General features: G+C 32.1%; 3 protein-coding genes across 6 annotated transcripts in view; 1 reads left to right on the top strand and 2 right to left on the bottom strand.

Moving 5' to 3' along the window:
- The first annotated feature begins 285 nt into the window (after positions 1 to 285).
- On the top strand, positions 286 to 3,786 carry LOC119601454 (beta-alanine-activating enzyme). 2 transcript variants are annotated; one of them, XM_037952394.1, is made up of 7 exons: positions 286 to 513; positions 746 to 1,057; positions 1,123 to 1,386; positions 1,453 to 1,913; positions 1,983 to 2,989; positions 3,048 to 3,317; positions 3,375 to 3,786. In XM_037952394.1, the coding sequence occupies exons 1-7, from the start codon at positions 287 to 289 to the stop codon at positions 3,762 to 3,764; spliced, it is 2,931 nt and encodes a 976-aa protein (XP_037808322.1). In that variant the 5' UTR covers position 286; the 3' UTR covers positions 3,765 to 3,786. The 2 variants fall into 2 exon arrangements, with proteins under 2 accessions (XP_037808322.1, XP_037808323.1); XM_037952395.1 differs by lacking the exon at positions 286 to 513 and adding an exon at positions 534 to 569.
- On the bottom strand, positions 3,733 to 8,554 carry LOC119601453 (DNA repair protein complementing XP-G cells homolog). 2 transcript variants are annotated; one of them, XM_037952393.1, is made up of 6 exons: positions 8,525 to 8,554; positions 8,322 to 8,436; positions 8,079 to 8,254; positions 6,850 to 8,015; positions 4,817 to 6,453; positions 3,733 to 4,724 (listed from the first exon to the last, which is right to left on the bottom strand). In XM_037952393.1, the coding sequence occupies exons 2-6, from the start codon at positions 8,407 to 8,409 to the stop codon at positions 3,865 to 3,867; spliced, it is 3,927 nt and encodes a 1,308-aa protein (XP_037808321.1). In that variant the 5' UTR covers positions 8,410 to 8,436; positions 8,525 to 8,554; the 3' UTR covers positions 3,733 to 3,864. The 2 variants fall into 2 exon arrangements, with proteins under 2 accessions (XP_037808321.1, XP_037808319.1); XM_037952391.1 differs by lacking the exon at positions 8,525 to 8,554 and having other exon boundaries at positions 8,322 to 8,518.
- A 1,937-nt stretch (positions 8,555 to 10,491) lies between these two features.
- LOC119601458 (1-acyl-sn-glycerol-3-phosphate acyltransferase alpha) overlaps positions 10,492 to 23,155 on the bottom strand; it is a 39,681-nt gene continuing 27,017 nt past the window's right edge. For both annotated transcript variants that reach the window (XM_037952400.1, XM_037952399.1), the window contains 3 exons: positions 11,430 to 11,620; positions 11,232 to 11,365; positions 10,492 to 11,169 (listed from right to left, as the gene is read on the bottom strand). In XM_037952400.1, the coding sequence (XP_037808328.1) occupies positions 10,664 to 11,169; positions 11,232 to 11,365; positions 11,430 to 11,605 (816 nt within the window). In that variant the 5' untranslated portion in view covers positions 11,606 to 11,620 and the 3' untranslated portion in view covers positions 10,492 to 10,663. The remainder of the gene's footprint in view (positions 11,170 to 11,231; positions 11,366 to 11,429; positions 11,621 to 23,155) is intronic.

A 23,155-nucleotide genomic window follows, 5' to 3' on the forward strand; every position in this document is an offset into this window, starting at 1 on the left:
TAGTGTCCTATTTGCATTTCTTTAGAAGTGATGAAAAAACATTACCCATTGTATAGTGTTTTTCGAATCAGTATTAAAAAAATTGAACTAATTTACACATATGTATTATTTAAACAAAATTTCACCGCTTAACATTTTACAATGTAATGAACTCAAATACTGTACAACTACACAAAATATGGCAACATCACACTTCATTTCATGCATTGCCAACTACTGTTTATCTCCAAAAAACTGTTTGACAAGTGTTGTCAATTTGTAAAATATATTTTGTAAACAAAAAAAAATGTCTAAAAAGTTCTATAATTTAAAATTTTTAGAAAATTATCAAAATAATCCCCTTATTTATGAACGTAAATCATTGGAAAATGAAAATATTTATAGTTATGAAACTATTTTAAAGGAAACTTCAAAATGTATAGCACATTTTCAACAATATCAAGTGCAAAATCATGCTGGAATTGCTGTCGATATCAAGGAACATTCGGCAGCATCTATCGTTTTGTTATTAAGGTAATTATAAACAATAAATTGAATAACATGTACATATGCGGAAGTAGAATGTTTCGGTAATGAAAGTAACCTTCTGATATGATAAGTAACCTTCTGTTGCACCAACAACGAACTCTAATTGAAAGCAGTCCTTTATTTCCAATGAAGAATCTGTAATCATTGTAGTACCAGCAAATTTCAATGAATATCTTCCTCGTTTTGAAAAATAACGTTACTTTTTTTAATTTTAAAGCATACTTAACCACGATTGTCATTTCTATTGTCTGGATTTCGATGAAACCAAAGATGCCGATAAGTATTTGAGATTAAGTGGTGTTAAATATGTAATATCAACTAAATTTCAAACATCGGGTGACAATTCAAAACAAACCAAGAAGAACCTAAATATTTTTAATAATATTTACTATTTGGATTCAAGGGTAAACGAAAATTACATTGAAAATGTAAAGTTATGTTATACTATAGCAACTTCCGGCAGTACTGGTGCACCGAAAATGGTTCATGTACCCTTTGAGTGTATAGAACCTAATATAACATCTTTAAGGTATTTTATAAACATAAACATTTTTAAAAATATTGTTGCAATTAGTTAATTTTATAATTTTTAAGTTGTTTGCTGAATGTTCAACAAAACGATGTTATATTCCTTGGTTCTCCTCCCTCATTTGATCCATTTGTAGTTGAACTATTTCTAGCTTTAAAAACAGGAGCCAGTGTTTTAATTACAAGCAAACAAATAAGATTACAGCCACAACAATTACTTAAGGTAATGTTTCCAGGAGTTTCAATATTTCAAACTACACCTTCTCTGTTTCGTTTGTTTGGAAAACAAAGCATACATGATGAGATACTAGTTAATAAATCTAGTTTAAGGTAATGTAAGAAATATAAATTTTAAGACAATATTTTAGCAAAACTATTTATTTTCTTAATTTCAAGATGTTTAATTTTAGGCGGTGAAGATTTTCCTGCCGCATTAGAACTGCAAACATGGCTGCCTTTAGATTTTTCTAACTCTGGCAAGCGGATTTTCAATATCTATGGTATAACTGAAGTTTCCTGTTGGTCTAGTATTTATGAGTTTAATAACCAAGCCGAAACAAAAGATTGTGGAATACCTTTAGGAAAACCTTTAGATGACTATACTTTCTTGCGTTTACTAGACGAATACGGCAATATTATGCAACATACGAATTGTAAAGGCGAGCTAGAAATAGGCAGCTCTACAAGATTTTGCTTTATACCACAATTAGATGGCGATGATGTTAAAATAATGCAATTAAAAGATGTTATTTATCGTAAAACTGGAGATCTGGTACAACGTGATGCTAGTGGAAATTTATTTTATCTTGGACGCACAAATAACACTGTTAAACGTTTGGGAAAACGTTTATGTTTGGGTAAGTGCATTAGTTTATTATTAAAAACACAATGTAGAAAATTTTGAGAGTTTAAATTACATTTTCCAGATTCCTTAAGTAAAAAAGTTGAACATCTTTTAAGTAACAAAAATGTATGTTATAAAGTAATTTCCTTGTGGCACAGAGAATCCTCCAAACTTATATTTTATCTAGTAAACAGTAATAAAGTACCCTTAGAGGAACGATACATTATACTTGATAATTTTAAACAAAATTTAGATAATCATGAACAACCTGATAAAGTTTTATATGGCAATGAATTGCCTTTAAATTGTCATGGTAAAGTGGATCGTAAAAAGATTTTAAATGAAATATTTGTAAAGAAAATAGGTTCTTCAGCTGTTAAAATATTTCAAGATTTTCTAACAAATGTAATGGGTTTCCAATTAACTGATCAAGAAGATACGAAAGCTAAAGATGAAACTTGCGTAAAACGTTTAAAATTGTATAGAAATGTAAGCTTTTTGCAGGCGGGTGGTACTTCATTTCAGGCTTTAAGTTTAGCCACTGAAATAGCAGATCTAATGGAACACAATGATGATAAACGTAGAATATTGGAAATGCTTTTGGATAATTCCACAACAATTGAAGAAATATTAAATTTTTTAACGATTACCACAAAAAAATTAGAAAATTCTCATGAATCCAATGAGAAATGTGAGGGATTAGAAAATTATACCACTAGCTTTAAGCAGCTATGGCGTTGTAATCTTAAAAAATGCATAGATGCTACACCCTCTTTATACCAAGACAAGGTGGTGGCTGTAGGTTCTCATTCCCATTTATTATTGACGCTAAATAACCAAAGTGGTGAAGAAATTTCTCGCGTGGAACTAAATGATCGTATAGAATGCTCGGTGGTATTTGTTACTTCGCAACTGGCTTTAGTGGGTTGTTACGATGGTTATTTATATGGCTTTGATTTCAATAATGGCAGCATAAGTTGGAAGTTAAATGTTAAGGGTATGATTAAGGCAAAACCTTTAGTTATTAAAAATATGGTTATTGTTGCCTCATATGCGGATCAGAACAATATCATGGCATTTGATTTAAGAGTAAGTAATCGCTCAACTTAGAAAAAGGTAAACATTTTTCATAAGATTATATTTTTAGAGCTTATCTCCAATTTGGAGCTTAAAACTTGGTTCCAAAGGCATTTTTTCTTCACCTTTGCAAATTATGGATCATTCTGTGTTATTTTGTACTTTGGATGGTACTTATGCCTTAATAGAAGCTGAAATTGGTTCCATTAAATGGTTACAAAAACTAGAATCTCCTGTATTTTCTACTCCGGCAAAACTACAAACTTCACATGAAAGTTTTATAATTTTGGCAGAAGTCAGGGGTTCAATTTTCATATGCAAAGCAGAAAATGGAGAAAAGGTAGTTTATAGCCATATCAATAGATTTATTTTTAAATAATCTTCTTTAAAATTTCAGATTTGTGCTTTTCAAACGGAGGGTAATGTATTTTCTGGCGTGACTTTACATCAGCCTCACAATGCCAATTACAGTTTTATAATATTTGGTTGTCATGATAAAAATGTCTACTGTTTGAAATTCGCACATAATACAAAAGAACTAACTTTACATTGGCAAGTTCCTCTAAATGCGGCGGTATTTTCTACGCCTATTGTTATATCCCAACAATATATATTAGCCTGTTCCACTCTGGGTTTAATGGTGTTAATAGATTTAATTAAAGGAGAAATTTTAGCATCATATCATTTGCAAGCTGAAGTTTTTTCCTCACCCTGTTGCTTAAAAGATAAATATGTTTATGTGGGTTCACGTGATAATTATTTATATGCTTTTGAATTAGAAAAATAAATATATTTATTTGTTAAAATTAAAAATATACATGCTAAAATAGTTTACATAATAATTATTATAACTTAAAGTTTTCTCTAAAGTTTATCTTCCCCTTTTTTTAGGTCTTACGTTTTCTTTTGGTTTCTTTGGCAGTCTTTTTTAAAATCTCTGCTGCTAATTTCTTATTAGCTTCCATTTGTGCCAAATCTTTTTCACGTTGTGGTATAATTTGTTTGGTTTCTGGTATATTAACACGTTTACTGGCTCTTCTTATGGGACCTCTGGCTATTTGTTCGCTACGATTGGGTTCTATAACTAAACTAACATTATTTACTTCCTCCTCTTCGGGTTTTGAAACCACCTCTATCTTTTTTCTACCTCCTGCCGCCGTGGGAGCTTTTCTAGCTCTTTTAGCTTTTGTAGGCTTCTCAGCCGCCTCATCTGAGTCCACATTACCTGACATTTTCTCAATGGCATTTTGCACTCTCTTACTAACCTTAATTTGTCTTAAGCTTAAAGCATTTTTAACATTAAAATAATTACGTATCGATTGTTGTGTTCGTTTCTCATTTAATTTCTTTAAAACGGGATTAAGTATTTCATCCGTTTTACTTGTGGTCCAACCAAAATTTTTCTTAGCAAATTCTCTTAATGACTCTACATCTGGATAACCCCAAGTAAAGGTTTCTTTATTTTCATCTACTTTGGGTGTTAAATAGGCTTCGACTACTGCAGTATTGGGAAATCCTTCATGTAGTTCGATATTTTTTAATTTCTTCTGTAAAGCCAAACGTGCTGAAGTGCCAGGAGGTGCTGCAGTTGACTTAAAAGATTGCCACCAATTGCGAAATCTTTGCAGCGTGATGAGAATGTTTTGTATGGATGTTGTGGAGGAATCTTCGGGGTTATTGATAAGATCCTTGGGTGTGAATGAAGCTAAAATTTCTAAGGCAGTTACAGTGCCAATACCATGAATACCTGGAATATTTAAAATTTTATTATTTTTTTTTTAATTTCGCGATCAAATCCTATCTGTAAAACTGAAAAAAAAAAACAAACACATCACTTACCCGTTGTATAATCACTACCCACAAGACAAGCCAATTGTATTAATTTCTTGCGATCACAATTGAAATCTTTTTCAATTTGTTCCGAACGAAATTCTAAAACATGTTTATTTTGGGCAAAAAAATTCTTATAAACAGTGCGACCACCAAACAGCCAGATATCACTGTCATCTGTTATGGTGCCATTGGTAAGTTGTACTATATCTAGAAATGCACACTGGGCTTCTGCCTCCATGGGTGCCACAATGAAGGGCACCCCAAACAGACGTAATAAATCTTGACAATCAGAATTCATGCGTTGTGTTATAGACATGCCCATACGATCCTGGCGATTGCGTTCATTTTCTAAATCTCTTCTTTCTTTGGCCAAATCTGAGGCTATTGTATTAAGTTCTTCATGGGTTTTTTGTGATTTTAAAATATTGGCTGCTTCTGTGAGAACATCTTTGTCACTTACTATTTGCGGTTCCTTTAAAGGTACAAAATCATTATCCAAATTAGTGGCCATATCTTTTGCAGAACTTTCATTATCTTGCCCGAATAAAGTTTTAGTCGCCTTTGATGACTTTTTATTGGGTGAGGGAGAATTACTGCCACTTTTGCGCCCCGATCTTGGTGTCTTACGCACAAAAAATGGTGATTTTACTTTGGGCACCACTTCGTTTTCCCCTTCTAAGGGTTTATCCGGTGTGCGCTTTACCACATAATCAACATTGAAAAATTCTGTTATCGAATGATTCTTAGATGGAGTTTTAAATTTAGGAGACTTGGAGCTGTTTCTGGGAGATTGATTTGTGTTACGCATTAATTGCGGCGGTGGGGTTGAAGGTCTTTTATCATTGTCGTCACTATCGCAGACTTCTATTATTTCATTTTTAACTTTAGAACATTTTAAGGCAGCTTCATCATCATCGGAGAGCTCAATGACAGAATCACTTAGTTTAATGTTTTCCAGTTTGATATTTTTAACTTCCTCAGCTTGTTGTTTTAATTCATCTAAAATGGACAGTATTTTCTCGGATTTTGGTGGTTTAGGTATTACTTCATTTAAAAGTAAAGGTTTGATTTCTTTATTCAAAGATTTCTCTTGTTTTCTATCTTCTTCTTTAATAGATGCGGGCGTTTCTTCTATGATTTCCTCTTTACCCTGTGAATCCGCAAATATATCGGCGAACAGATCATCTTCTTGTTCTAAAGGTTTACTCAAATCAATTTGAATATTTATAACTTGTGATGTTTTTGTTTCCAATTCTTCATCTGCTAAACAGGGTGGGGTTTCTTCTATTACACATTCATCCTCTAAATCTAGCATTTTATTATTTAATTTACTTTTTAATGTTGTAGTATCCACTACTTCTTCTAAATCAGAATCGGTAGCATCGGAATCTTTAACTTCTTCTAAATCGGAATCAGTTCCCTCTACATCTTTTGCTTTATTTAGTTCTACAGTAGTTTTACCAATATCTTTAGCTAAATTCAAATCGGTTTTAAATTTAGAGGTGTTTGAAATAAGCTTCTGTGAATCTTCAACTTCTTCTAAATCTGAATCTGTAGCATCGGAATCCGTAACACAAAGACGTATATCTTGACTTTCATTGTTGTTAGTTTTATCCTTGCAAGAGTCTTCTTCTGTAGGTTCCCTAAAAAAGTGGTTTATTATGGTCAGATAAAAGGATAGATAGATAGATAGATAGATAGATAGATAGATAGATAGATAGATAGATAGATAGATAGATGGATAGATAGATAGATAGATAGATAGATAGATAGATAGATAGATAGATAGATAGATAGATAGATAGATAGATAGATAGATAGATAGATAGATAGATAGATAGATAGATAGATAGATAGATAGATAGATAGATAGATAGATAGATAGATAGATAGATAGATAGATAGATAGGTAGATAGATAGATAGATAGATAGATAGATAGATAGATAGATAGATAGATAGATAGATAGATAGATAGATAGATAGATAGATAGATAGATAGATAGATAGATAGATAGATAGATAGATAGATGAACTTACTTTTCTTTTGCCTTTTCACCTGCATCACCAATTAAACGCTCAATATCTAAAGTATCATCAAAATCTGGATTTACTTGGGTTTTCTCCAAAATCCCAGCAACTTCTTCCTTATTCATGCCCGCATATTCGATCATATATGAACGAGCCGGTCCTTTGGCAGCATTTTGCAATTGTTGACGCTGAGCTTTAGTCAATTTAAGACTTTCATCGGAATCGTAATCATAATCTTTTTCATCATATACCTTATCAGCGTCATCTTGTAGAGATAAAGCAATAGCCAGTTCCAAATCGGCATCATATTCATTACCCAATTTTTTATCAGACTCTTTAGAAGTTGAAGGTTTAATTTCATCCTCTGCCACTTTTGTTTTATTCTCTTCTTCTTTAATTTCCTTCTTTTCCTCCTTAATTGGTTCTTCTTTGGCTTGTGCTAGTTTCTTTTTTAAATCTTTAACCAGCAGGAAACGGGTGTGCTCATCTGAACTGATTTGTTTGGTACCCTTTTCAACAATGTCTGTCTCTAAAATCCCTTCTTCACTAAATATATTTGTTAGCTCAGCGTAGGTTAAGGTGCGACCACCCATTTCCTGTTCGGCCGTCTCAAGACTGACTTGGACATCACGCCGTTTAAGTAAACGTTTCATTTGAAAATTACTAAAATCATCATTGCGTGAGGGTAGCTCATGCAAGCGACCCCATGATGATTGCTTACGAGTTTCCTTTATATCCACCAATATTTCATACCTAACATCAGCGGGCAACTGCAGAAATTCTTTACTTCTTACATCAATAGCTTGAATGTTGGAAGTGTAAGCAACGCGAGGATTCGATTCATCAAATGAAGAATCAGTGGCTGAGGTGGTGGTATATTCATCATCATCATAATAAGAGCTTTCATTAAAGGATTCATCTGTAGTTTCATCTTCATTTGGTTTACTTTTAGAGTTAGAGGGCAATTCGGGAAGTTTAAACATATCATCCACGGTATCCTCTTTACGGCTAGCTTTATTTCCCGCTAATTTCTTAATGGGTGAGGTTAACAAGAGCTCGGCATTAGGGCCCAGAGCCTGTTGTACTACTTTTTCTTTGGCCAAAGATTGCAGCAGTAGAGCCTGTATACGATCTGCCTCACTGTTAAGTTTACTTCGTTGCTGTTGACGTCGAGCCTGTATAAAAGTGTTTTCTTTTAACAAAGCTTTCTTTATAATTTGTTAATAACTAAAACTTACTATAGTATCTCTTTTCAATTGCGGTACACAACCATCGAATACAAACACGGGCTTAACCCGGTAATACATTAATTTGCATAATCTGTGAAACAACCCCAATAAATGGGCATTATTCAGAGCAGCTCCCTTGTTGTCTTGGAACCCCTTAATGGCCTGATGTAACCATATAGATATATCTAACAATTTTAAGGGGGTTATATTTAATTTTGGCTTAAAATTTTCAGAACTGTGAAAAATGTTTACCTATGGCTAGAACTTTTCCCTCCAACGTTTCTACCGGCACAGGTTTACCACAGGGCTCTATTAATTTCCATAGGCCGGTTACACCCATGTTTTACGTTTCAGTTTTTATTATTTTCTTTTAAATAAAGTAGATCTCATCAAAATGCATTAACAATTGTGAAATGAAAAAAATGTTTATAAAAATGCAACACCAAAAAACTTACTTTTGTTCTGCGAGTTGCCACACCTCTTACAAAAGAAAGTAAACAAAAACATGTGTAAAACAATCAGGGTGGGAAAGTTGTCATTGTTTTAAATTAACATCTTTCACAGTAAAATATGTATGTTTATGTTATCAAGAATAAATGAAATTATATTTAAATGTGATTTAAATTACAATTAAATATGAAGTAAATATAAAATTATAGTAAATTAAAAAAGCGGAATCAGCTATTAGGTAAAAATTTCTTTGGACAAATACATAAATAAGAATACCATCTCTGTTGAAGAACATCTTTATCAATTTTTAAAAAAATTTCCTAGGTTGTTAAAACAGTTTGTGCACGGCATTATCGATTATTTCGTGTTCCGGTAGGAGATGAATTGAACAACGGAAGGAATTTCGATAAATAGGAATTGTAAATAAGTTGAATGAAGGAAAGGAAGTAGTAAGTAAGTAAGTAAGTAAGTAAGGTAGTAAGTAAGGAAGAAAGTAAAGTAAGTAAGTAAGTAGTAAGTAAGTAAGTAAGTAAGAAGTAAGTAAGTAGTAAAGTAAGTAAGTAATAAGTAAGTAAGTAAGTAAGTAAGTAAAGTAAGTAAGAAGTAAGTAAGTAAGTAAGTAATAAGTAAGAAGTAAGTAGTAAGTAAGAAGTAAGTAAGTAAGTAAGTAAGTAAGTAGTAAGTAAGTAAGTAAGTAAGTAAGTAAGTAAGTAAGTAAGTAAGTAAGTAAGTAAGTAAGTAAGTAAGTAAGTAAGTAAGTAAGTAAGTAAGTAAGTAAGTAAGTAAGTAAGTAAGTAAGTAAGTAAGTAAGTAAGTAAGTAAGTAAGTAAGTAAGTAAGTAAGTAAGTAAGTAAGTAAGTAAGTAAGTAAGTAAGTAAGTAAGTAAGTAAGTAAGTAAGTAAGTAAGTAAGTAAGTAAGTAAGTAAGTAAGTAAGTAAGTAAGTAAGTAAGTAGTAAGTAAGTAAGTAAGTAAGTAAGTAAGTAAGTAAGTAAGTAAGTAAGTAAGTAAGTAAGTAAGTAAGTAAGTAGTAAGTAAGTAAGTAAGTAAGTAAGTAAGTAAGTAAGTAAGTAAGTAAGTAAGTAAGTAAGTAAGTAAGTAAGTAAGTAAGTAAGTAAGTAAGTAAGTAAGTAAGTAAGTAAGTAAGTAAGTAAGTAAGTAAGTAAGTAAGTAAGTAAGTAAGTAAGTAAGTAAGTAGTAAGTAAGTAAGTAAGTAAGTAAGTAAGTAAGTAAGTAAGTAGTAAGTAAGTAAGTAAGTAAGTAAGTAAGTAAGTAAGTAAGTAAGTAAGTAAGTAAGTAAGTAAGTAAGTAAGTAAGTAAGTAAGTAAGTAAGTAAGTAAGTAAGTAAGTAAGTAAGTAAGTAAGTAAGTAAGTAAGTAGTAAGTAAGTAAGTAAGTAAGTAAGTAAGTAGGTAGGTAGGTAAGTAAGTAAGTAAGTACTGAATCCCATCGCTGTTTAACATTGGTGTTTCCAAGGTAGATAATACAGTTTTAACTCTGTATTATCATTATATTTTGCATTTCCTTTAGACAATAAATATTCAACGGAAGTTTTACTAAGCTGGTAGATACTAACCATTTCTATTATACATATCACATTCTCTTTTAAATAAAACTCAAATTTACTTCATAAATTGTGTGTTTGTTGGTTGTTTTTATCTCTCTTTTTAAACGCATTTTTATTAAAATTAGTTAAATTTACTATGAATATATTTCAAATATAGAATAAATACAATATCTAATAACTTAAAACAATAATAAAAAATAAAGAAAATCTTTATAAACAAAGTACTCGTACGTTGTCTCTTTTTTAATTTTTTTTTACTTCGTTACGGTAAGCAGAAGAAAAAAGTTTTAAAGTTATCGCCGAGAAATGTATTTTATCATTTTTTAAACAGTTTCTCTAAATTAATTGCTTTAGCAAATACTTTTTTGGTTGTTCTTCGATTTACGATTTAGATGTTTTCTTTGTCCGTCTTTTTGGTTTGCTTTTTGTAATCAATACAAAATTATTTATGTTTTTTTTTGGTTTTTGCTTTAGGAAATTGATGCTACAATACCTGAGTTAAAACTAGAATTTCTTGTGGTTTGTCAATTAATTCGTTATTTTTTGATGTTCAAATGTTCATGTAAAGGTGATCTATTACTTAATTTTGCTTTTTAGAATTTATGGCCTTAGCTTCCTGGCTAAGTTTAGTATATTCTGATTGCATAATATTTCTAGTTTTATCGATTATGGCATCCATATCGTCCGTTGTGCAGCCAGCTGTAGGAATTTCGGGTAAAATTTGTATAATGGCATGACCGGATCGGAAGGTTTTCTCTTCGCTATTTAAGAACCAATATTTCGATATGACCACCGGTTGTATGGGGCATTGACTCTGGAGGGCAATGTGGAAGGAACCTTTTTTGAAAGGCAACAAGGTATCTTTGGAATTGCGTGTACCTTCGGGGAAGAGTAGTAATTTGCAGCCCCTTTCATTAATAGCTTTTGATTCTTTTTTCAGAGCATTTATCGAGTCTGATTTGCGAGATCTGTTAATGAATAATGTACCCCACAGCCAGGAACCAAAACCGAAAAAGGGTAAATATAAAACTTCTCTCTTGGAGACAACGGTAGCACGTCCAATCACGGGCCAAAGATAAGCCAAAACTGTGAATATAAAAGATAATACAAATCATGCGAAAAGGGAAATCTAGGCAAACGTTACTTACCTAAAAGATCTAAAGCACTTTGATGATTCATTAAAACTACACTACCAGTATTTTTGCGTATATTTTCTAGACCTCTTACTTCCATGGTCACGCCCAAAGCTTTACACAACTGTCGGCAACCCCAGGCGGGTCCACTAGTTTTAAAAATGAAACAAATAATTAATAGATTACAAATTTTATAAATTTTATTAAACTTACAATGCATTTTTATAATCTCTTGGTCTGAATATCATAAATGGTATACAAATAAGTACAATGGCTCCTGAACCAATTAAAAATATGGCCATTTTTAGCTGATATGGTGCCTTATTGGAAAAACTCATAAGGAGCGCCACTAAACAGGCGAGCCCTATCATTTCACAAAAACAGGCCATTTTTGTTGGACAAATCTAAAATAAAAATAATAATAAATATATAATTTAGAATTTTTATTTAAATAATTTATTTAAACATTTAATTTGAAACAATAATAATTTAAAAAATAGTGTTATCAAATCGATTTTTAATAACGATAAATATGCAGTTCACAAATAAAATAACAAAAAATGACTTTGAACTTTGTTTAAACTTTTGCCAATAAAAATAGACCTATAGATGTACATAGGTTCCAAAAGATTATAATATATTAGATATATCTACTATTATTTCTAAAGTCTATTAACAAAATGAATTTAACTTTTTTTGTATAATTTAAAGTGCTTTTTTGATATCATGTTACGGTATAATAAAGACAAAGTTATTAGCTTCCTAAGTAGTCCCACTTCACAGAAATGCAAATAATACAATTATACGTTTAAATATCTAATTGGTTTGATAACATTTCCCTTAAGTCCATTTAAATTTAAACACACACAATCAGAAGTAATCGTAAAATTATACTCGATGTAATTTAATTAAATGCACTTTAACTGATCAATGTTTGGCGAAAAATTTATTCATAATAATACGAAAATTTTACTTAATTTTGTTTTAATTTGTGTGAGATTATTTATATCAATGGAAAAACGAGGGTTACTACTACTAATTTCTTGAGAAAAAAAAATTCTGAAAGTCATTTATACTCTAGTCTATAGTCTAGTCTATAGTCTAGTCTATAGTCTAGTCTATAGTCTAGTCTATAGTCTAGTCTATAGTCTAGTCTATAGTCTAGTCTATAGTCTAGTCTATAGTCTAGTCTATAGTCTAGTCTATAGTCTAGTCTATAGTCTAGTCTATAGTCTAGTCTATAGTCTAGTCTATAGTCTAGTCTATAGTCTAGTCTATAGTCTAGTCCAGCGGTTCCCACCGATTTTTACTTCGCGGACCCCTTAAAGAACTTATTTAATTTCGCGGACCCCCATACATATTTTGATATCTTATTGTTCTAAATAATTGTCCATCCGAAAATTGACCTAGTCCATTAATCCCTAGGTCTAATAAATGTAGAGATGTCATATCTATAAAATATTCCCGTACATTGAGAATATATAATATTTCAGATAGGTTTTCAATTGCATGTTTTGAAGATAGAATGACTTCATTGTTGATATGTTAACATGATGTTTAATTTTATGATCGTGGGATCTTTCATATTCATATTTCTTCAAGGTAGCGAAAAGGTTTCTTTATCAAATACACTGGTGCATATTCCTATAAACGGACTTAATTTTTTTCTCCTTTTTTGTTATATATTTGTTGTTCTTGTGCAAAAGCAATGTTGAAGACTCTAAATGAGAAGCGACATGGCGGTATTTTTTAAATGTAAGCAAATCGGTTTTCTCACTTCTGCTATATTCCTTTACAAGGCAATAAAATGATCTTGCTGTTAATTTAAGTGGAAGATTCTTATAAACGCAGACGCGAATTTTGTTTTTAAAAAGTGACAAAGAAATTTTTTTGAACAATTTTAGTTTTTTTTTTTTTCAACTAAAGTTATGTTTTTGTAGCAAAATTTTCATTTCCGATAAAATTTTCGGGTTTTATCGAAAAATTTCATAACTTTAAACGATGCCCAAGGGAACTTTTTTTCTGACCAGGAAAAAATTTAAATAAAATTTTTTCTTAACCAAGAGTGCTCTAATAGAGAAATTTCTCGCAAAATTGGACGTTTTGAAGGTGTTGTTCTCAATTTTATCAAGAAAGGTCCAAAATATGGAGTACGAAAACCTACAAAAGGAAATAAAAAATTAACAAGATGATAGTTTAATCTCATAAAACAAGAGCCAGCCCGCAATAAATTAATTGCAACTTAAATAATCACTAAACTTAACCTTCCTGGGACTTCCAAACACTTTGCACACATTTTATGAACAGATGGTAACATTAAATGGAAGAAAACCAAGTGCAAGCCAATGCTTAAAAATCAGCATAAAGAAAACCGACTCAAATTTGCATGAAAATAAATGAAATTGGGTGATGAGGGGAAAAAAGTAATTGCCTCAGATGAAAAAACTTTTATTTAGATGGCCCAGATTCATACTCTTGCTATTGGCATGATTTGAGGTCAAACGACGTAGGTATGTCAAATCGCAATTTTGGTGGAGGGAGTGTGATGGTTTGGGCAGCTTTTTCTGCAGCTGGAAATTCAAAAATACGCTTCGTTCCAACAAAAATGAACAGCCAAATTTATAATGAAGATGGTCTCATTTCATTTATGGATGAAAAAATGGAAGACGACTGCATATTTCAACACGATAATGCAGCAATCCATGTTTCTAAGCAACCAAAAGTATGGTTTCATGGACATAGCACTCCCCTCTTGGACTAGCCGGCATGCAGTCCGTACATAAATCCTATGGAGAACTTGTGGGGGTACATGGCCCGCATAGTTTACGCAACTAATGCCCAGAATGAAAGCATAATGACAGTTTCAGAGTTAAAACTAAAAATTAAACAAGTCTGGGAGGAAACTGATGCCGATCTCCTTAAAAAATTAGTTGAATCAATGCCAGATCTCATTCTCGAAGTAATCCACAATAAAGGAACATCCACTCACTATTAAAAACAGTAAACTGGCTCATTTATTGAAGTGCGTTTATAGGAAAATGCCCTTCAAAATGGAAGTTAAATCCTAAAATTAAGTTAAAAAAAATAATATGAAGTACAAATTAAGTTTAATATTTATCATATTGTAAACGAAGTCTTAACTAATTTAATAAACCAATTAGTACCCCGCAAATTTTTTGTTAGTTTCACTTTTTCTAATTTGTTGAAAAAAAGTGATGTGCGTTTATAGGAATATGCACCAGTATATTGTTACATGTGCTTAAGAAGTCACGTTTCAAAAATTTGTTGCGATTGCAAAGGGTGAACTGAGTAAGTGAGCTAAGTTTTCGGGAAAATAATATAAGAAAGTTGGACTTCTTCTATGTTGTTGCGGAATGCGTTATCCGCATAATATATGATTTGAACTCTTTGTTAAAGTACTGTGAATTTGGAACTTAAATTTGAATTTTAAAATACCAACGAATTATTTTACTTCATGGTTTTTGGCTACATATTTACGCGAAACGCTATGGATTTTCTGATGTTAATTTAATAATATGTATTGGTCGACAAAATCAAGTTAAAATCTGTGTATCACGTCGGATTGGAATATTTATAAAGAGATACATAAAGAGTCACCTCTGTTTTGAAAATATATAATTTTAGTCCTTTCAAACAAGAACACTTTTGCTTACAATTTGATAAACTTAAATCTGTAATAAGCTTGTCTTTGAATTGAACTTCATACTCCGGAATACCAATATCCCTAATTTAATTGTAAGGCAGAGTATTATTTGTCTGAAATAAAAACCATTATTTCAGTACATATACAGGAAATAAAAATTACAAAACACGCAATACTTTACTTCATAAAAGTTATACAATAAATTTGTAGGGCCTAGCTTCTTCCTGATAAACAACCGAAAAAATAAAATTCAAAAAGTCACCAAAAAATTTGGGATTATTGCACAAAAATTGGAGATATTTGTACATACATATAAAAGAATATTGTTTATTCATGTTTTTTTCGTTCGTCTTCGCGGACCCCCTAGGATTTTACTACGGACCACTAGGGGTCCGCGGACCCCCATTTGGGAAACGTTGGTCTAGTCTATAGTCTAGTCTATAGTCTAGTCTATAGTCTAGTCTATAGTCTAGTCTATAGTCTAGTCTATAGTCTAGTCTATAGTCTAGTCTATAGTCTAGTTATTATAAATAATGTTGGTTTTGATATGTTGGTTAAATAAAAATAATTTATTTATAATAATTTAAAAAGAAAATTTAAGACAAGTTTGTCTATGAAAAGTTTACAAGAGAGTTAAGAAATATTCAATTAATATTTCAAATACTAAAAACATAAGTCTATGATTGCTTTTCTACAATACCCCTTCTCAATCATGCAATCCTAAACAATTACAAAGTTTAACAAATCTACAATTATCTAAAGTTTTTGTAAACATGTCAGCCAGTTGATTTGCAGTTCCAATAGGTTCCACTTTAATTACTCCTTTTTCAATATAGTCTCTGATAAAGTGATGCTTGATATCTATGTGTTTAGATCTCTTGCTCTCAACATTGGACGCCATACATATACATCCATTGTTATCTTCATAAATTGGTACAGCATCATTTTTAATTATTTTTAAATCCTGAAGTATACCGCGTAACCAAATGGCCTCTGATACAGCAGTACTTAATGCTACGTATTCTGCTTCATTTGAAGATGTTGAAACCGTTTGTTGTTTTCTACTTGCCCAGGATACTGTGCAGCCATACACCTTAAACACATATCCACTAACAGATTTTCTGTCTACTTCATCACTGGCCCAGTCAGCATCTGCGTAGCCCACTAGAGGGTTTGAATCATTTGGACTATATATAAGTTTCTTCTTTACGGTACCTTTCAGATATCTTAAAATTCTTTTAAGTGCTTGCCAATGATCATCAGACGGATGTTGTTGAAAACGACCTAGGTAACTGACATGAAAGCAAATATCTGGTCTGACACACAGCATAATGTACATCAAACTTCCAAGCAATTCTTTATAGGGTTTATCGATTTTATTTTGATTTTTGTTTAAATATAATTTTAACCCTTTATCCATCGGCGTCTTCACTGGATTACAATCCATCATTGAGAATTTTTCCAAAACTTTATTGATACTTGCTTCTTGAGATATTATCATGTTTTCTCCATCGTTTTCAAATTTCATCCCCAAGAAATGCTTAAGTTTTCCGCAATCAGACAATTGAAATCTTCTGCACAATTGATTTTTGAAACATTCTATTAGATTTGAACTACTTCCGGCAATTAGCAAATCATCTACGTACATGATTATATACAAAACGTTGGAATTTTCGAACTTTGTATATAAGCAGTAATCATGTTTTGATCTACTGAATCCCATTGTAATAAGATGTTGATTTAATGTATCGTTCCAACATTTGGGAGCTTGCTTCAGTCCATATAAAGATTTTTGAAGACGACAAACCATGCCATTTTCTGTTACAACCCCTTCTGGCAATTCCATGTAGATTTCCTCTTTAAGCTTCCCATTTAAAAAGGCAGTTTTCACATCAACTTGATATAGAGTTAGATTTTTCTTTACAGCTATTGCCAAGAGAACACGAACCGTAGTCAGCTTAGCAACAGGAGCATATGTTTCATTATAATTAACTCCTTTCTTCTGAAGATACCCTTTGACAACAAGCCGGGCTTTATAGCGTGTCGGATTCCCATCTTGATCTGTTTTAATTTTAAAGACCCACTTTGATTGTAGTAATTTCGTGCTGCTTGGGCGTTTGACAATTGTCCACACTTCATTTGCTTCCATTGATTTCAATTCTTCATTTACAGCTTTATACCATTCATTGGCATCATTACGACAAGAGATCTCAGAATATTGTTCAGGGACAGACATGAAATAAACACCTTCTGTATAAATGGAATAACCGAAACTAAATCCAAGAAATTTGCTTGGTACTTTTCGCACTCTTTCACTTCTTCTAATGGTTTCTTTTTCATTAGCATCTTCTTCTATTGAAATGACATCATTGTTATCATTATCGCCATAGTCCTCATCATTGTTAATATCTTCATCGGAAGTTATTAGTTCTTCAGGCCTACTTTCACTCATTGGATCAACTGTACATTCCTCGTCATCAACAGGCACAGTAGCATCTTGATTTGATGTAACAGGCATAACATCATCCTCATCCCCTTCTTGCATGTTACTTCTAATTACTAATTTAGGTTGTTCATCTTGTTCTTCTGCATATGGAAAGTTGTTTTCATCAAATTTTACATCTCTTGAAGTTATTATCTTCCTTGAATACATGTCCCATAACTTGTAACCATTTGGGACATATCCGATCATGACAAGCTTTTGACTCTTAGCATCAAGTTTGTGACGTTTTTGTTTCGGCACCCAAGCATAAGCCTTACATCCAAAGATTTTAAGTGAACTGATGTTCGGCTTATACCCAAACCACAACTGAGCAGGTGTGACATCTTCCGAAAGAGCTTTTGTTGGACTTCGGTTTATAAGATATATCCCAGTCAAAGCGGCTTCATTCCACATATACTTAGGCATTTTTGATTGGAGTAACATTGTCCTCACCTTTTCCACTAGGGTTCTGTTGTATCGTTCGGCCACTCCATTTTGTTGAGGGGAATAGGCTATGGTTTCTTCTACTTGTATTCCTTTAGTTTTGTACCAATTCTTTTGTTCTTTTGATCCGTATTCCCGGCCTTGATCAATAGTGAGTTTAGAAATTGACGTTCCAAATTTAGCAGTCACCATAGCTTCGTACTCTTTGAAACAGTTGAACACATCAGACTTCTTCTTAATTGTGTATATTACTGAAAAGTGAGTAAAGTCATCAATGAATGACACAAAGTACCTTGAACCATCCCATGCTGCAGGTTCTATAGGTCCACAAACATCAGAGTGAATTCTCTCAAGAGGGCGGGTAGCTTTTGTATGGGCTTTGATGAAAGGATCACGGCAATGTTTCCCTTCCACACAAATGTCACAGAAATCGAACTTTTCTGGTTTGACATCAATTCCAGAAACCATATTCTTACTCACCAGATCTTGAAACGATGATTGACCAATGTGACCATAACGTTTGTGCCACAGTTGATTCTTCTCACTGATTGTTAAGTTAGCTACGCACTGCTGAATACTAAGGCTTACCTCATATAAGTTTCCTCGAAGGTAACCTGTTGCTATTATTTCATTTCCATTTGAAATTAATGCTTTGTCTTTGCAGAATCTTACTTCAATTCCAGCAGCAGTCATTTTCTTCACTGAGAGCAGATTATCTCTTAGCTCAGGAACGTATAAAACATTTTTCAATGTTATATCAACACCTTTGTTGCTTTTTCCGTTGATTATACCAAATTTATTTGCATAAAGGGACTGATCATCTTTTGCAACTCTAATTTCGATTGGGTTTGGAAGCTTTTTGATCGAATCGAAGTACCATTTCTCGTTTACTAAATGGTCACTTGCCCCAGAATCAAGTTTAAATTTCAAAAAAGAATTACTGTTTTTTGACCCACTTGATTTATCGGCCATAAAACAAACCGACTTCGAATTTTTAACACCTTTGGCGCTGCAAGCTTCACCCTGGCGGCATACATTGGCTTTATGTCCAATTTTATTACATTTGAAGCAACGACCTTGAAATTTTTTTCTTAAAATTCTTCTTTCCTGCAAATGCTGTTTTTGTTGAACAATCTTCTTCTTCAACACGATTTGTCATCTTGGTTTCTTCAAGAAGTAACCGTTCTTTAACCAGATTGTAATTTAATTTGGATTCTTCTATATTTTGCAATGCTGTGATTAGATGATCGTATTTCTCTGGCAATGTCATAAATAGTTGCGTAAGGACATCACTTTCTTCGATGTTAGCACCAGCCATCTTCAGATTCCTTACCAAATTTTCAAATTTCACTAGATGTTCCATCATCATTTGCCCCTCTTTCATTTGCAGATTCATAATCTGTTTCCTTACCAAGACTTGATTTACTATGGATTTCTTTGCGAATACATTCTGGAGACTTTCCCACATTTCTTTGGCAGTTTGCTTTTCACGAATGTATCCCAAACAATCATTACTTACGAATGATACCAGCTTGTCTCTTGCTTTTCTATCATTCTTCTTAAATTCCAACAAGGCAGTTGCGTCTGTTGGTGGTAGGCCCGTTAAAACCTCCAACAAATTCAAATTTTCGAAATGAATTTTTACGCGAAATTGCCACTCATCGTAACCGCGACCGTTAAATTGCGGTATACCAACACTTTCTTTTTGATCGCCCATAACTATTATAAATAATGTTGGTTTTGATATGTTGGTTAAATAAAAATAATTTATTTATAATAATTTAAAAAGAAAATTTAAGACAAGTTTGTCTATGAAAAGTTTACAAGAGAGTTAAGAAATATTCAATTAATATTTCAAATACTAAAAACATAAGTCTATGATTGCTTTTCTACAATACTAGTCTATAGTCTAGTCTATAGTCTAGTCTATAGTCTAGTCTATAGTCTAGTCTATAGTCTAGTCTAGTCTAGTCTATAGTCTAGTCTATAGTCTAGTCTATAGTCTAGTCTATAGTCTAGTCTAGTCTAAGTCTAGTCTATAGTCTAGTCTATAGTCAGTCTATAGTCTAGTCTATAGTCTAGTCTATAGTCTATCTAAGTCTAGTCTATAGTCTAGTCTATAGTCTAGTCTATAGTCTAGTCTATAGTCTAGTCGATAGTCTAGTCTATAGTCTAGTCTAAGTCTAGTCTATAGTCTATCTATAGTCTAGTCTATAGTCTAGTCTATAGTCCTAGTCTATAGTCTAGTCTATAGTCTAGTCTATAGTCTAGTCTATAGTCTAGTCTATAGTCTAGTCTTATTAGGTCTAGTCTATAGTCTAGTCTATAGTCTAGTCTATAGTCTAGTCTATAGTCTAGTCTATAGTCTAGTCTATAGTCTAGTCTATAGTCTAGTCTATAGTCTAGTCTATAGTCTAGTCTATAGTCTAGTCTATAGTCTAGTCTATAGTCTAGTCTATAGTCTAGTCTATAGTCTAGTCTATAGTCTAGTCTATAGTCTAGTGTATAGTCTAGTCTATAGTCTAGTCTATAGTCTAGACTATAGTCTAGTTTATAGTCTAGTCTATAGTCTAGTCTATAGTCTAGTCTATAGTCTAGTCTATAGTCTAGTCTATAGTCAAGTCTATAGTCAAGTCTATAGTCTAGTCTATAGTCTAGTCTATAGTCGAGTCTATAGTCTAGTCTATAGTCTAGTCTATAGTCTAGTCTATAGTCTAGTCTATAGTCTAGTCTATAGTCTATAGTCTATCTATAGTCTAGTCTATAGTCTAGTCTATAGTCTAGTCTATAGTCTAGTCTATAGTCTAGTCTATAGTCTAGTCTATAGTCTAGTCTATAGTCATCTATTAGTCTATAGTCTAGTCTATGCTAGTCTATAGTCTAGTCTATAGTCTAGTCTATAGTCTAGTCTATAGTCTAGTCTATAGTCTAGTCTATAGTCTAGTCTATAGTCTAGTCTATAGTCTAGTCTATAGTCTAGTCTATAGTCTAGTCTATAGTCTAGTCTATAGTCTAGTCTATAGTCTAGTCTATAGTCTAGTCTATAGTCTAGTCTATAGTCTAGTCTATAGTCTAGTCTATAGTCTAGTCTATAGTCTAGTCTATAGTCTAGTCTATAGTCTAGTCTATAGTCTAGTCTATAGTCTAGTCTATAGTCTAGTCTATAGTCTAGTCTATAGTCTAGTCTATAGTCTAGTCTATAGTCTAGTCTATAGTCTAGTCTATAGTCTAGTCTATAGTCTAGTCTATAGTCTAGTCTACAGTCTAGTCTATAGTCTAGTCTATAGTCTAGTCTATAGTCTAGTCTATAGTCTAGTCTATAGTCTAGTCTATAGTCTAGTCTATAGTCTAGTCTATAGTCTAGTCTATAGTCTAGTCTATAGTCTAGTCTATAGTCTAGTCCATAGTCTAGTCTATAGTCTAGTCTATAGTCTAGTCTATAGTCTAGTCTATAGTCTAGTCTATAGTCTAGTCTATAGTCTAGTCTATAGTCTAGTCTATAGTCTAGTCTATAGTCTAGTCTATAGTCTAGTCTATAGTCTAGTCTATAGTCTAGTCTATAGTCTAGTCTATAGTCTAGTCTATAGTCTAGTCTATAGTCTAGTCTATAGTCTAGTCTATAGTCTAGTCTATAGTCTAGTCTATAGTCTAGTCTACAGTCTAGTCTATAGTCTAGTCTATAGTCTAGTCTATAGTCTAGTCTATAGTCTAGTCTACAGTCTAGTCTATAGTCTAGTCTATAGTCTAGTCTATAGTCTAGTCTATAGTCTAGTCTATAGTCTAGTCTATAGTCTAGTCCATAGTCTAGTCCATAGTCTAGTCTATAGTCTAGTCTATAGTCTAGTCTATAGTCTAGTCCATAGTCTAGTCCATAGTCTAGTCTATAGTCTAGTCTATAGTCTAGTCTATGGTCTAGTCTATAGTCTAGTCTATAGTCTAGTCTATAGTCTAGTCTATAGTCTAGTCTATAGTCTAGTCTATAGTCTAGTCTATAGTCTAGTCTATAGTCTAGTCACCTAAGGCTTGATATAACAATAAATTGATAAAAGTTCTATTTTATCGGTTAAAAAACTACTGTAGTTTCGGAGATACAATCCGTTGAAGTTAACGGACGGACAGATATCATTAAGTCGAATCAGAAAGTGATTTTAAGTATTGTAATATTCATAGATATGTAGGTGTGGATCCGATATTTCTGTTGGTTATAAGCAATATCCATACTCCGCACTATAAAAGGTCTAGTTTTTGTTGAAGATATCTCGAAGAAGAAAGATATGGCAGATGTTAAGCCTTTATTAGCTGTCGGAATGGATTTGCAGGTGTCATACAACATTTTATAAAGTCTTGGTGCGTTTATAAATTGCAGGACACCATATCTGAAATTCCCGATGTGATGTAGAAAATCTGAGATCATATTCGGATTCTCGGCTCAATCCTATGCAACTTGGTCTCAGGATTTCGACATTTTTTCAAATTTTGTCGGGCTGTGTATTCTTACTAATTTAAATAAGAATTTCTTTTTTGGATTCTAGGAATAATTATAAATATAAACAAGTGAGAAATTATATTCGGGCGAGGCCGACAATAATTGTCGAGATACTATTATATTAAACATAATTATGAACTTGAAAGCCCTATTCGTCGGGTTCAGTTGTATGGGGGTTAGGTAAATCATGGACTGATGTAAACCTTTTTCAATAGGCTTCGTCTCCGGTACCGTCTGTAGTCTAGTCTATACAAAATTTAAAACTATTTTTCCATTGGTCGTACTGTCATTAACAAAATTTCCCGAAATGTGAAGCGTTCTATTAAATAAACAATTACATTTATGGTTAAAGTTAAATATTTAAATGCATAGAAATTTCAATTGTTTATACTTAAATGCAGCATGTATGAAGTTATTTTAATGAACATTTAAGCAAAATTAAGTTAAACTTATCAATTTAAAATAAAAATTATGTACAAAAAGTGATTAGGTTTTTTTTTCTAAAATGCCGACATATTTATGATTGGCACAATCAATAACAATGTAGAATCGAGCAATAGCAGATATTGCTAATGTCAGAAACTTCTAATTTTTCTTTTTATCGTTTCTAGGTTATAAAATAAAGAAAATATGTATTTAATAATATTATTACTTTAATCAAGTATTGCACAAAAAACAAAACACATAAAACTAACAAAGAAATGGAAATTAATCTATTAAATATATAAGAAGTAATCGTCAAACCGTCAAACAATTTGTGGTTTATGGTACTGGGTACTTCTCAGTACTGCTACTAATACACTTTTAGTATTTGTATTAATCATATTGTATTTTTGTACTTAAACATTGTTATTAGTTTTTTT

The sequence above is a fragment of the Lucilia sericata genome, unplaced genomic scaffold, assembly GCF_015586225.1.
Source record: "Lucilia sericata isolate MDLA Ls3-8-SP2 unplaced genomic scaffold, ASM1558622v1 Contig000166F_arrow, whole genome shotgun sequence".
NCBI classification, from domain to species: domain Eukaryota; kingdom Metazoa; phylum Arthropoda; class Insecta; order Diptera; family Calliphoridae; genus Lucilia; species Lucilia sericata.